The sequence below is a fragment of the Heloderma suspectum genome, chromosome 2 (genome assembly GCF_057233095.1).
Source record: "Heloderma suspectum isolate Gila_16-S chromosome 2, 16-S_ref, whole genome shotgun sequence".
In the NCBI taxonomy this organism is placed as follows: domain Eukaryota; kingdom Metazoa; phylum Chordata; class Lepidosauria; order Squamata; family Helodermatidae; genus Heloderma; species Heloderma suspectum.
In genome coordinates, this window is record NC_139459.1 from 63,542,120 (window position 1) to 63,555,759 (window position 13,640).

The 13,640-nt window shown below is 44.2% G+C and overlaps 1 protein-coding gene across 1 annotated transcript; it reads left to right on the top strand.

Annotated features, from left to right (window-relative positions):
- The first annotated feature begins 1,063 nt into the window (after positions 1 to 1,063).
- On the top strand, positions 1,064 to 13,610 carry LOC146352309 (2'-5'-oligoadenylate synthase 1-like). The gene is made up of 8 exons (XM_084832087.1): positions 1,064 to 1,384; positions 4,244 to 4,430; positions 6,776 to 6,966; positions 10,576 to 10,736; positions 10,867 to 10,982; positions 11,178 to 11,367; positions 11,737 to 11,946; positions 12,888 to 13,610. Exons 1-8 carry the CDS (start codon positions 1,220 to 1,222, stop codon positions 13,042 to 13,044), a joined length of 1,377 nt encoding a protein of 458 aa, XP_084688213.1. The 5' UTR covers positions 1,064 to 1,219; the 3' UTR covers positions 13,045 to 13,610.
- The last annotated feature ends 30 nt before the right edge of the window (positions 13,611 to 13,640 follow it).

Sequence of the window (13,640 nt, forward strand, 5' to 3'; positions counted from 1 at the left end):
CAGGCTTACAATCTAAAAAACAAAACAAAAAAGGAAAAGGGAGTGAGCAGGATGAGGGAAAAGGCAAACCCGGGCACTCCTTCTTAGTTACAAAGTTCTTATAAGAGTTATTTCTGGAAGGAAAGGGTGAAGTAAGTTCCCAATAGCTTCTCCTTCTCTGGCCAGTGTATGGGGCCAGTTTGGTCTCTCCTTTGCTGTCATGTTCTTCCTGGGAGATACCTTAATGTCCCATTTCATGTGGCCAGAGGCTGAACTTTGGCACTGAAAATAGGTTCTGGAACTGTAGCATAATTTGAGGTGTGGAATTCACCAGTCCAGAGCTTAGCCCCAGCACCTCAGGGAAAAGGCCATAGCTCAGTGGTAGAGCACTTGCTTTGTATGCAAAAGGTCTTAGGTTCCATCCCTGGTAAATCCAGGTAGGGGTGAGAAAGACTCCTATTTGAAGCTCTGAAGAGCTGCTGCCAGTCAGAGCCAATACTGAGCTATATGGACCGGTGGTCTGACTTGGTATTAAGGCAGTGTCCTTAAAAAAAAGAATAAAATATTTGCAGCTGAAGGGTTCCCAGGTGACCCAGAACTCTAGCTTTATGTCTCACAAAATGGCAGGGATTCTAATGTCAAAAATGCCAATATGGTTTAGCGTCTCACATCAGGGTCTTCTGATCACGGCAAAGCTCGCACGAGCATGAAAAGGAAAGGCACACGTCCTCTTTTGTGGCTCGGAATCTAGGGTTACCAGCACCAAGACAACCTTCAAGTCCCAAAGCAAATAACTGATTGACTTCTGACAAACTACAATTCCCACAATTCCAAGCCTCTGGGGGTGGTGCAGAAATGTACTGTCCTCAAAGGAGTGTAACTGGGAAACGAAGACATAAACAACACTTGTAGGCAGGATGGCTGGGCCAAGGTAAGAGTCCTTTGTGGCAGAAAATCTCTCCTTTATAATTGCCCCTTTAACTCATGAGTGTGAAAAACTAACCGGAAAGGAACCAGGATTTATAGAATAATTTAGTCAGTTGATTTAACAGAAGGTCACCTTGCTAGTATGTTGCTACAAGCCGAATTGGCTCTGATCAACTAGTTTCTAAACAAGAAGGGCGTTACATATAACTGGTGTGGTTATACGTTTGGGATCAAACCACTCCTGTGTGGCTGGGTGGAGGTGGTGTTGAAGGTTTGTTGGTTTTAAAAACGTCTCATTCTGTACTTTTAAAGGATGTGGGGTCTAAAGCACAAATCATACAACTGTGAGAGATGTGGGAATGACTTTGTCAGCCGAGCAGCTCTGAGGTACCATTTTCAAGCTAAACACCTTGGGAGAATTCTCTGTGAAACTTGCGGCAAGTGCATTTTGCGAGAGAGTCCCCCACACTACGCAAAGGTGAGATGGAGGGTGTTTTCTTCCTCTTCCTTTATTCAAGCCTGGGCTCATTTTTTAAAAATAAAATTATTATATTAGTCCTGTGCTGAATGAAATATATACGTATCCCACCAGAACACGACCCCCCAATTACATATAAAATGCTTTTATCTAAAAAAAATTCTCTTTGCTTGTTTCCACCCCTGAAATGAGAGCTATCTCTGCATGACTCTATAGGCAGACTTGCAAGCATTTTAAAAACATGCAGCCACTTAGGGCACAATCCTGTGCATGATTAGACAGAAAAAGGTTCTACAACTCCCAGCTGCCTGGGGCATGCTGGGAATTGTAGGACTTCTTTCTGTCTAAACATGCATAGGATTGTACTATTAGTGAATTGGGGAAAAATAGAAAGGGCTAAAGTGGATTTGGGGTGGGATAGGGGCAGATTCTGGCAAATTCTCCTAACTGGAAAGTGCTTGGGAAAAATTAATGTTATATTCTCCTAATTAAAAGGTGAAAAAGTACTGAATTTGTCAAAGCAATGACATTATTTTAAAAATAATCAAGATGCAAGTGTGTGTGTGTGTGTGTGTGTGTGTAAATATCCCTTAAAGATAAATTTCAGCAACAAAATCTGAGCAGTTTGAAATTCAATTTAATTCAAATTCTGAAATGTTTCCAGTTTGGGGCTAATATAAATGTTCACATTGGTCACTTCACATCTCTTCTGGTCACCTGTAGCTCCCATCTGGAACCTATGAAGGCATCCCTTGTTACCTATAATAACTAATCACTGAAAATCTTTCAAGCCCACTTCCCCCTTGGATGGAAGTCCATTCTAGCTTACACAGAGCCCCCTAATGTGAAATTGTCCCTTACCACCAGCTGAAGCACAGATTAAGAAACCAACCCTGCAACACTCCCCATTTCTTCCATTTCTTTACTTAGGCAATGCTGTTACTGATATAAACCCTTATTGCATCTCATTCACTGGCATGTGACTCAGCCATCACATGCCAGCAATGCCCTGCAGCAGTTTACGTCAGCCAAACAGGAAAATCCCTACATAATAGAATGCATGGGCACAAATCAGACATTACACGTGAGGCTGAGCCAGTGGTGCAGCTAGGCAATTTCAGACCCTAGAGTCAATGGCCTTATGGGGGCTCCCTTTAGATGGGCTTGTGTATTACTTCAGTTGTTGAGCTCACTGTTAACATATCTTTCCCCGCACACCACCATTAGAATATAAGAACATAAGAAGAGCCATGCTGGGTCAGACCAGGAGTCCATCCAGTCCAGCATTCTGTTCACACAGTGGCCAACCAGCTGCCCACGGGAAGCCCACAAGCCGAACACGAGTGCAACAGCACCCTCCCACCCATGTCCCCCAGCAACTGCTGCACATAGGCATACTGCCTCTGATACTGGAGGTGGCAGAGAGCCAACAGGACTAGTAGCCATTGATAGCCTTCTATGTTTCCATGCTTTACAATTGCTTCTACATTCCTGATATGTGATAGGACAGTGACAAAACTGTTGGCCGTCTCTGATTTTAAGAAGTAATACTCCAAGCATGTGCAGTTGTGCATTTTAAATTCACTTAAATCATAGCACCATATTGACTACAGGAATAAAAGGGAGCTTCTTTCTGCACCTGCTGCTCTGTGGGTGGTCATTTGCAGGCCTACTGGGCTGCAGGGTGCTAGACTTTGGACCACATTCCAGCCCTCACTGCCCCACTGGGCTGAACCAAGAACATTGTCCTCTCCTAACAATTTTCCCTTCTGATGTACCTTTTGAAAGAACTGAAAACTGTCCCCACATACCCCGTATAATTCTGGTCACTACAACATGAAAAGGATATTGTAGAGCTGGAGAAGTTACAGAAAAGGGCAATAAAAATGTTCAGTGAGCTGGAGCAACTCCCCTATTAGGAAAGTTTACAGCATTTGGGGCTTTTTAGCTTAGAAAACAGACAAATTTTGGGGAACATGATAGTGGTGAATAAAATAATGCATGGTGGGGAGAAAGTGGATAGGATGTTTTCTTACCTTTTCAGAATACTAAAACCCAGGGCCATCCAGTGAAGTTGAATGGTGGAATATTTAGATCAGACAAAAGGAGGTACTTGTTCACACAGTGCGTAGTTAAACTATGGAATTTGCTGGCACAAGATGTAGTGACGGTCATCAACTTGAATTACTTTACAAGGGGATTAGACAAATGTATGTATATATATATAAGGCCCTTATATATAAGGGCTGCGGTGGCTTAGTGGTTAAGACGCTGAACTGCAGACCGGAAGGTCGGCAGGTCAGCAGTTTGAGACCCGAGTGCTGCGTGACGGAGTGAGCTCCTGTCTTCGGTCCCAGCTCCTGCCAACCTAGCAGTTCGAAAGCAAGAAATTGCAAGTAGATAAATAGGTACCGCTTCGGCGGGAAAGGTAACAGCGTTCCGTGCACCTCGGTGTTCAGTCATGCCGGCCACATGACCACGGAAGCATCTTTGGACAGCGCTGGCTCTTCAGCTTAGAAACGGGGATGAGCACCGCACCCTAGAGTCGGACACGACTGGTTGGGGACACCTTTACCTTTTACCTTTATGTATATATTACCTCCAGCAATGGAGGCAGCATGCCACTGAATACCAGTTGTTGGTGAACAACAGCAAGAGAAGGCCATTGCACTCATATCCTGCTTGAAGGCTTCCCATGTGGAGATGGAATACTGGGCTACATAGGCCTTTGGTCTGATCCAGTAGGACTGCTATTATGTTCTTATTTATTTGCTTTCCCATCATTATTAATCTCATCCCACTCTCCCTATTCAATACATACTAGCTTCCTCTCTTCTCACACAACTTGCTTTTTAACAGGCTGATTATGAAATGGCACTGACGGGAAACCAATGGAGTTGCTGGTGTATGACTCTTAAGAGGGAAACGAAATTTGTGGCCATGGAAACATCGACATCCTGTAGAATGTGCTCCAAGCAGTTTGGAACTGTCCATGCTCGGGAACACCATGAGAAACAAGAGCATCACTTCACTGCCAGTAAAAGAGGTAGCATATCTATATTGAGTTTGACTCTGAAGTGTTCACATGATCAAAACCCCTATTTTTTAAAGCTGCCCCTGATCTCTCATCAACATCTCCCCACCCTCTACCCTAACCTCATCAAGTGTTCGTGCCAGGTTGCCTGAAACCATGACCAATGGCTGTGAGGACCATTGTGATATCCTCCAGAAAGTAAAGGTATCATGAAAGCCTTTCTCTCACACAGGCCCAACAAATGACTGCATATGGGGAAGTAGCTGCAGTACTGGACAATACGAGAGGTTGAGTATTGGACTCTCATATCACATGGTGAAACCATCCACCATCTCTCTCAATGCTTTACCTTTTATTTTTCAGATGAATTCCCAACTCCTCTCCTGCTACGCCTCCCCGAGACACCTCATGTGGCCCTATGGGTTGGATCCAGCCCTCATGTGAGCTGAAGTCCACTCATGCAACAGAACTTCCCCATCCTCTCCTCCCCCCTGCAGCCCCCTGTGCATCCTGCAGAACTGCTCCAGAGGGTCACCCAGCCCTCCAGAGCAGATATGAGAGGGTGCATGGGGGTGCTGCTGGGAGAGGGGAAAATTTGTCCCACCAGCAGTTCCTTCCTGCTAGCAGAATGACACCACTGGATGCAACCCTATATGTTCTGGGAAATTCTTGATAGTTGGGAATTCTAATTCTATGAAATGTTCTGTTCTGGAAAATAGGTATCTGGAATTCAGTAAAGTCCCTTAGAAGATGTACTGCAATGCCTAACCATGTTTAATTCTCCTAAAGACCACCCTGCACAACACTCCCAAACTCTCTAAAAAATCAGGGTTAGCTTAGCTACCACTGAAATATCGAAATGGATATTAATAATATCTCGACCAGTGCAACAGCCCTGCCGTCTGGCCTGCCTCCCAAGTCCTTGCCACTATTGAAATTCTCTCATCTTGGCCACCATATGTATTGTTATGATATTCTTTATTACAATAAAATATCAGCTGATTATAAACACACTTTTTAAATGTGTGGTTGTCATTTTAAATAGGGGTGGCTTCTCTCCCTCACTTTCAAGTTTTGTATCCTAAACCTAAACTAAGTTAGGGCAACCAATGTTTTCTGTGGGAGCGAAAGATCCCTGGTCCCTCTCTGTCTGGCAAAACTCCTAAGAAGCCAAAAAGAGCCGGGAACATTGTCCAGAGGGGCAAGAGGGGACCCTGAGCCCTTTATATGAAAATGGCCATTGGCTCTTCTCCAGTAACAGTTTTGCCACTCTAGGATTTGAGGGGAAGGTCCCGTGAGACCAGTAAAGCTGAAGGTAGCTACTGTGTTCAGGATGCTGACACTGATATGAAGGGATGAGTTGACCCCTCACAGCAACATTCAAACTCCTGCATTGGTGCTGTGAATTCCTGCCTGTTTTGGACAGAATGATGGACAGAACTGGTTCACTATTAAGTGTCCTTCATGGATTACTCATGTGAAGGGGCAAAGTGGGTAGAAGGGGGCTGTGGGGTGACTCTTCTGGCTCTGCTCCCAATGATGTGTGGCTCACTCTGGCCTCACCCCTGTCATGTGGACATCTGAGGCAGGGAAGTGTTCACCTGAGTAGGCTTCCCCAGATTCTCATACCCTGATTGCACAGGGTTCCAGAATCTTGGAGGCCTACCCACAAAGCACCCTACATGGGTAGGCTTTGCCACCTCAGACATCTGTGCTAATCTTTTGGCAGTGGGGGCAAGGCCAGAGGGAGTTCTACATCATTGGGGATAGGCCTAGAAGTGTCACCCACAGCCCTTTTCTACCTGCTTCGCCCCTTTATGTGAGTGACACATGAAGGTGCTTGACTGAACTTTGGATTCAGTGATGTTGATTTAAAGTATTTTTCTCCCACTCCTGAGCCAAAAAGGCTCCCAGAGTGACTTACATGCAATCAGTCAAACAAGACAGCCCCTGCCTGCAGGCTTACAATCTAAAAAGCCATGACACAAAAGGAAAAAGGAATGGGAAGGGAAGAAGAAAAACTTAAGTAGCCTTTCAGCGGGGCTGGTGCAATGGCCCTGTTTCCCTTCTCATCTCCCTCTGTACAGCCTGCTGGAATGGCTGCTGTTGGTGTTTCTGAAAATGACACTCAGGTGTGGACACCTTACATTGGGGAGGATGCAAAAGCTATTTTTTTTCAACCCTTTTCTGAGACTTTTCTTGAGTTAGAGATCTTCCAGACCTAATAAGCTACAATGCAGGCCTGTATAGGGTTTTGGAACAATGTGGAATAGCCATGAAACCTGAGAATTCTATCTATGCTTCCTTTTCAGGAAAAAAACAGCTCATGTAATTTGGTTTGATTTCTCTTTGTACAGCTCAAATGTCCACTGGATTTAAATCTGAAAACTTCTTGGAGTATAAAACACCAATGGAAATAACAAAATTTGTGGAAGCAAAACTCCGACCCATTTCAGGCCCTGTAAGGTTAGCCTGTGCATCAGAAGTTGAAGGAATTATTGCTTTCATCAAAGAAGAGTTTCCATTGCCAATTACTTCTGTTGCCAAGGTACAAATAATGCCATGTCCTACTTAGGTTTGTTTGTTTATTTATTTATTTATTGCATTTATACCCCGCCTTTTTTCCTCTTGCAAGGAACCCAAGGCGGCTTACATTATCCTCCTCCTCCTCTCCATTTTATCCTCACAACAACAACCCTGTGAGGTGGGCTGGGCTGAGAGTGTGTGACTGGCCCAAAGTCACCCAGTGAGCTTCCATGGCCGAGTGGGGACTAGAACCTGGATATCCCAGCTCCTAGTCCAACACTCTTGCCACTACACCACACTGGTTTATCACAATAGTATGCTCTTATTTCCTTAAAGAAGGGTCTTGCACTTACTGTATCTTGGTATACTTTGTTTAATTCCCTTTCCACACAATTCTTTGTATGTGTGTGTGTACGCGCACGTGCATGCGTGCACATATGCATGTATGCATGTATGCAAGAAATGTATGCACTAAACTTCATAATTACACTACTGTAACACATTCTACATGCGGCTGCCCTTGGACCTAGTTTGGAAGCTGCGGCTAGAGTAGAATACAGCTAGGATGCTCAGGGGAGCACTTAAATATGCTGTGTTAAAAGAATGGCACTGGCTGTCTATTAGCTACCAGCCATGTCCAAAATCTTGTTGTTGACATATAAAGCCCTGAATGACTTGGGGCCAGGATACCTCACTGACTGTCTTCCCCTATATTCATCCAGTTGACCCCTGAGATCTTTTGAGGAGGCCATATTGGTCATTCTATAGCCAATGGAATATTGCCAGGTAGCAGCATGGCAGCAGGCCTTCTCAGTGGTGGCACCCACTCTTTGGAATACTCTCAGACAGGAAGTTCAAGAGGGAGAAACAGTGGCCAGTTTTAAATGCCTTTTGAAAATGTACTTGTTCATATTGGCTTTCCCTGACCTGTGAAGGACTCTGCGACTACCCTGTTTTATTGTTTATGGCGCTGTAATGGTGCTAATGTTTTAATGTTTTTAATTATGTATTTTCACTGGTTTTTATATTGCTCTATCCCTAACTACTGAACCATTTTAGGGATTTTAATGTATTAGGTGGTATAACAGGGCTGGCCCTGCCATGAGGCAGAGTGAAGTGGCTGCATCAGGTGGCAGGGCAGCAGTGAGGTCTTGGAGGACAGAGCTGTGGCTGCCACATAGCCTGCCCTGTACCACCTAAGCCCGGTTGCTGTCCTCAGTGTAGTGGAGGAAGCTGTGCCATCACCACTGTTGAAATAAGATTCAACAGTCACTCTGGTCAACTTCTTTATGTGGGATTGAAGGGTATAATTTTATCTTTCATCTCAGACAGCAAAAATGGCATGGGGCAAACCTGGGTATAAAACTATTATAATTATTATAATACAATAAATGTGCATTAGTGCCCCATGTCTTACCCATGGTTCATGTATTTTCCCTCAGGGATAGTGCTCTTGTGAGGATATCCTGTTTTACGAGCACTCAAAGTGCAATATTTTATTTGGGGGACAATGCAGATATTCCCCTCAGGTACAGAGATGGCTCAAGACATTTTGGTGCTTGAGTCAGAAAATCCAAATGGTGCCTCCCTATGGGGGTAAAAATAATAAACAAATAGTGGAATCCTCTACAGGTCTCCACAGAAGTAATCCCTCCTGAGTTCAACAAGACTTAATCATAGGTAAATGGGAAGGGGACTGCAGGCTAAACTGTCAGTTTGCTGCCCTTTTATTGATACCTCAAAACCTGCCGCTGGAGGCAAGATCTCTCAGCCTGCCTAACAGGACAGGTGACCTTGCCTAGGTAGTGTATCCATTGCTATTGTGGCTGATGCCACGATAACATTCAAGGTGGAATGAATGTTATTCACACCAATTAGATATTATTGGATATTGGATATTATTCAATACTATTATTCAGAACTATATGACAAAACTAGTAATGATCAATATGACTCCCTCTTCAACAACTTCTGTGTCACTGCCATCTTGTGAATTGTTTTCTTAGGGAGGTGAGTGAGTGTGTGCATACATGTGTGAGTGAATATACTCATATATTTTGAAGGCCTAACACAATGCAGGTCTGTATGCAGCACACATCTAGCCATATTTCTTATTTTGCAAGGGTGAACAGAAACAAACCTGCCTTCTATAGCCACTTGATTTTTTAAAATTCAAATTGCTCAAATATGCATCATACGGGTCAGGAAGGACATTCCCCCCCTTCCTTATCTAGATCTGACCAGCTCTGGTATCTGTGTCAGGATGTTAAGTGATGTGGGCTACTTCGTGCATGATGTTTATCACCAAAGAGTTAATCTCTGTGTAAGGCAAAAGTCATGTTGGCACAAGTGAGTGTTTTCCATGAACATGTACATATGCTGGTGAGCTGACACCTAAGTATGTCAGTTTCACAACATTTGGGGTGTGTGTGGGGGGGAAATAAACACTTGCATTGACAAGTTATACAAAAAAGTGTTACTTTTGCTTGTATTATCTCTGGGTAGGCAAAAATGTCATGAGTGAAGCAGTGTGCATCCCAATCCAGTTTATTTTAGGGACATACGGTGGATGTCCTGGTCACGTCCTGGGTTTACAACATATTTGAGCTCTGTAAGGAAGCTTGCGCCAGGCCTAATTGCTTAATTGTCCTGTCCTGAAGCGGTAGAGCCTGCAGGTGGTCCAGGAAGCAAGGGGTAGAACCATCACTTGGGAGCTGATAGAACCAGGATGAAGAAGGAGGACAGTCCAGCACAATAGCCACAAGCAAAGACAGGTGTCCAATGCAGGTCTGGAATTCAGGAGAAGCAGGAAGGTTGGATACAAGGCTTGCAGGACCATGGACAGGTCACTGGGTGCAAGGAACTTGCTCTCTAACCCCTAGCTGCAGATGAAGCCTTATATCAGGGTAAGCAATGTGTGGCCCTCCAGATGTTTTTGGATTGCAACTCCAATAATCTCTCAACATTGGTTATGCTGGCTAGGGCTGGTGGGAGTTGCAGTCCAACAACATCTGGACATCCACAGGTTGCCCACCCCCGCCTTACATTCTTCCTGGCCCTGACTACCCTTCCCAGGCTCCACCCACCCCTACACCCATGGCTGAGAAGTGGAGATCCTTAAAGGGATAGCCCTTTGGAGTCTCTCCCCTACTTCCCACTAGATGTGCTCTCTGTGCCAGTGACGAGGTGTTGGGAGATGGGAAGTGGCTGGTGTGATGAGACCTTATGACTTGGAGGTGGGGTTAGGCTCAGCAGGAGATATTTCTGGGGAGCCTGGTTCAGCCATCTCTGATTCTCATCACCCATTTCAGGCTTCTGATCAGGGTCAGAAACAAACTGAACCGATTCCTCCCTCTCCATGGCCAACTCCTGGCCGTTGCTTGGGGCCAGAACATGGTGTTAATGGATCTTGAACATGTGGCATGGCTTGCCTTTGCTGGAATCATCCAGGTGCATTTGCTGTATAAGCACCTGTGATGTACATGCTTGTGGTCCAAAATGATGGAGATTGACTGCGTTGATCTGTTAGTGCTGTTGACATGTGGATGGATCTGCCCTGCTGTTGGGCATTGGGGCTAGGTGGATTAAAGTCAAGTACTAACCATCTTTCTGGTCATATTCTATGTAACAGGGTGGTTCATATATCAAGGGAACAGATACACAAGATTGGTCTGATGTGGACATAGTTCTTTTTAGCAATGCCTTTGAAAGTTTAGAAGATTGCCAAAGGAAAACCCCAGAGGTACTAGAAGAGTTAGGAAAAAGACTGATCAAATCTCCATGGACCAACAGGTTTGAACTGAGATTTGTGTTTAGTACTACTGGCTTCTTCCTTCATGTCCCTCCATTATTGTAAGCCTCTCAGTACAGAAGTACCACACCACTAATTAAGTCTTCTGCTACTACTACTTTTTTCTTTTAGGCTAATCATGCAGAAAAAAACACCATTTTCCTTGAGGTTCTATTTTAAGTGTTATAAAGATTGCCATGGCCACTCATTCGATATCATGCCTTGTTCTGACATGCTTGGACCTGCAGGTAAGAGATAGCTATGGTTTTGGGGGTGTTTCCCCTCCCCCCAAAATACTTGTGGGGTTCTACATGTATTGTAATTCAGACTGTGACAATATTTCCACTTGCTCACAATCCATTGGATTTGGTTTTAGTTAAGATATGAAGATAACAGAGGCCAAGGGAGTGTCATTAGTCTTATCTCTTGCTTGGTGTTAACAGGTTTGAAAGAGAGCTTTTACCGCAAGCTCTACCTCTGCAGTGACAATGATAAACTCCAGCTGTACACAATGGCCCTGTTGAAGTACCAAACTGAATTTGTCAAGGCATCAACAGCGAGGGTGAAGGACCTCATACGCTTAATGAAGCACTGGCTCAAAACCTCCTTTGCAAAGCCAACAGAGGAAAATAAGTAGGTTGCTAGTAGTTAAGCTAATTGTCCATTGTAACTTATCTTCATGATTTCCCAAGGTACAATAGTAAATAAGGTAATCTGTAGATGTTTATAACTTTTCCAAGTCCGTTCAGCCCCACATGGACCCAAAAATTTGTAAAAGCAGGGAGCGTAAATAGCCAAGGGAAAGCAATATGGAATATGTCAACTGGCTACTACTGGAAGACACACTTCGTATGGATGGCATGGATAGGAAATCAAATGGAAAGCCAAGATTGAGTTTTGTTGCTGGTTTCTAGCATTTATTTGATTTACAGTTTTTGCCTTTAATCATTTCCTGTGGCAGCTCATTCCATGGAACTAAGTCTGCTCTGTGTGTGTGTTTAGGTTTCGCAGGCTCCCCTCCTCCTACACTGTGGAACTCATCACTATCTATGTATGGGAGCTGGCTGGGAAACCAATCTTTTTCAGCTTTGTACAGGGGATCAGAGCTGTTCTGAAGCTTTTGGTTCAATATCAAGAAATCTGCATCATATGGCACAAACATTACAGACCAAATTTTACAATTTTCCAAAAGGTGTTTTTGAAGCAAACCAGGTAAGTAAAGCCAATTGGATGTTTAACTGCCTCTTTTATTTCAACATAGTAAATGCATATGGCAGCTGCAGCTGAATCCATAAGCTTCTATCACTCTGAAAAGCCATAGCTCAGGAGAAACCAAGTCAGTTGCCAGCAACATCTACCAAAGATTCTTCAGAGGTGCACCAGCCCAGGCAAAATCCTTTCCACAATAAATTAATGAGACAGATCTTCTCAACAGGTAAGTCTGTGCTCAGATACTAGATGGACCAGCCTTCGCCAGCCTGAAGCCACCCTCTAGATGTGTCAACTACAACTCCAGTCATCCCTGTACTGATTGGGGATGCTGGAATCTGTATTCCAATGGGAGGGTGGCACCAGGTTGGGGGAGACTAAAATAGATCCTAAATAAATAGTCTTCTACTTGACCCAGAAGCTCTGTGTAATCAGTGTTAACTATATACTGGAAAGCCAACTGGGCTAGATAGGGCTTTTCTTTATGAAATGGTATAGTTCTATTTCCTGTGCCCAATTGTGTGTGCATCTTTAATTTTTATTACCAGGGTATATTTAGGACCATCAATACTCCCACTTTTGATGGTTGTGCCATCACAGCTGCCCTCCAGAGTATTATAGCTTTGCAGGGGTTCTTCATCTTTGGCCCAGCCATTTTAGAAGGCCTGGGTCTGTGGTTTCTGCTTCTCAGAAATGCTCCTAGCCCATTCAAAGTTCCACATTAGAAGTGAAGAAGGCAGCCATGCACCAAACCATGTGAGAAGGAAGAGGATACATCAAATGGATGAGCCAAGAGAGCTTGAAACTATAGGCTGTGTTTGGGGGAGAGGGAATGGAGGACACAACTAAGGCATCTTGGCGCAAAGCAGTATTGCATTTGTACAGTAAACAGATATGCACATCTCAGTACTTGCCTATATGGATAACTCCTCTCTTTCTCTCAGGCCATTTGTTCTGGATCCAGTTAACCCAACCTTCAATGTGTGTGAGAACAGCAATGCCTGGGATGAAGTAGCGCATGTGGCAAGACAGAGCCTGCTGAAGCCACTGCTCAATGGCTTGCAAGCAAAGGAACCTTGGCTTTTTACAAATAACTGGTGAAATCAAGCATGCCCTTGTTTGCGTAAGAACAGTCTCCTCATTTTGAGGTGCTACAGTGGAAAGCCCCAACATTAAAACTGAATGAAAACAGAGGCGCTAAGAACACATGGCATTCCTGCTGTGTGCAATACCTCCTCCTCCAGAGGAAAGTGCCTGTGAAATGGAATACTTTGAAACAGAGAAGGCGCTGAGGTAAAGGGAGTTTTTAACCTTTCCTATGCAAGTCCCTATTTCTCCTCCTCTGTGGTATAATGGAGTCAGGGCTCACAGAATTGAAGCACTGGGACTTTGGGGGCTTTGTCAAAGCACAGGAATGATGACACAATATGCCACCCCCCCTGAGTTTTCCCTGTTCCCTCTGAGCATAGCTGAAATCCTCACAGTAGCTAGTGGAAAAATGGATTTCCCCAGCAACACTATATTGTGAGTTATCTCTTTTGTAAATGCAAGGTATTTTGGGGTGGCTTAATTTTGAATGGTTAATTGACATGTACTTGGTTAATACATGTCCTATAAAAGACATGTATTACACACACACACTGATGGGGGGGCACTGTTTGCATGTCACAACAAGCCACTGTGGGTTAATCCACCTG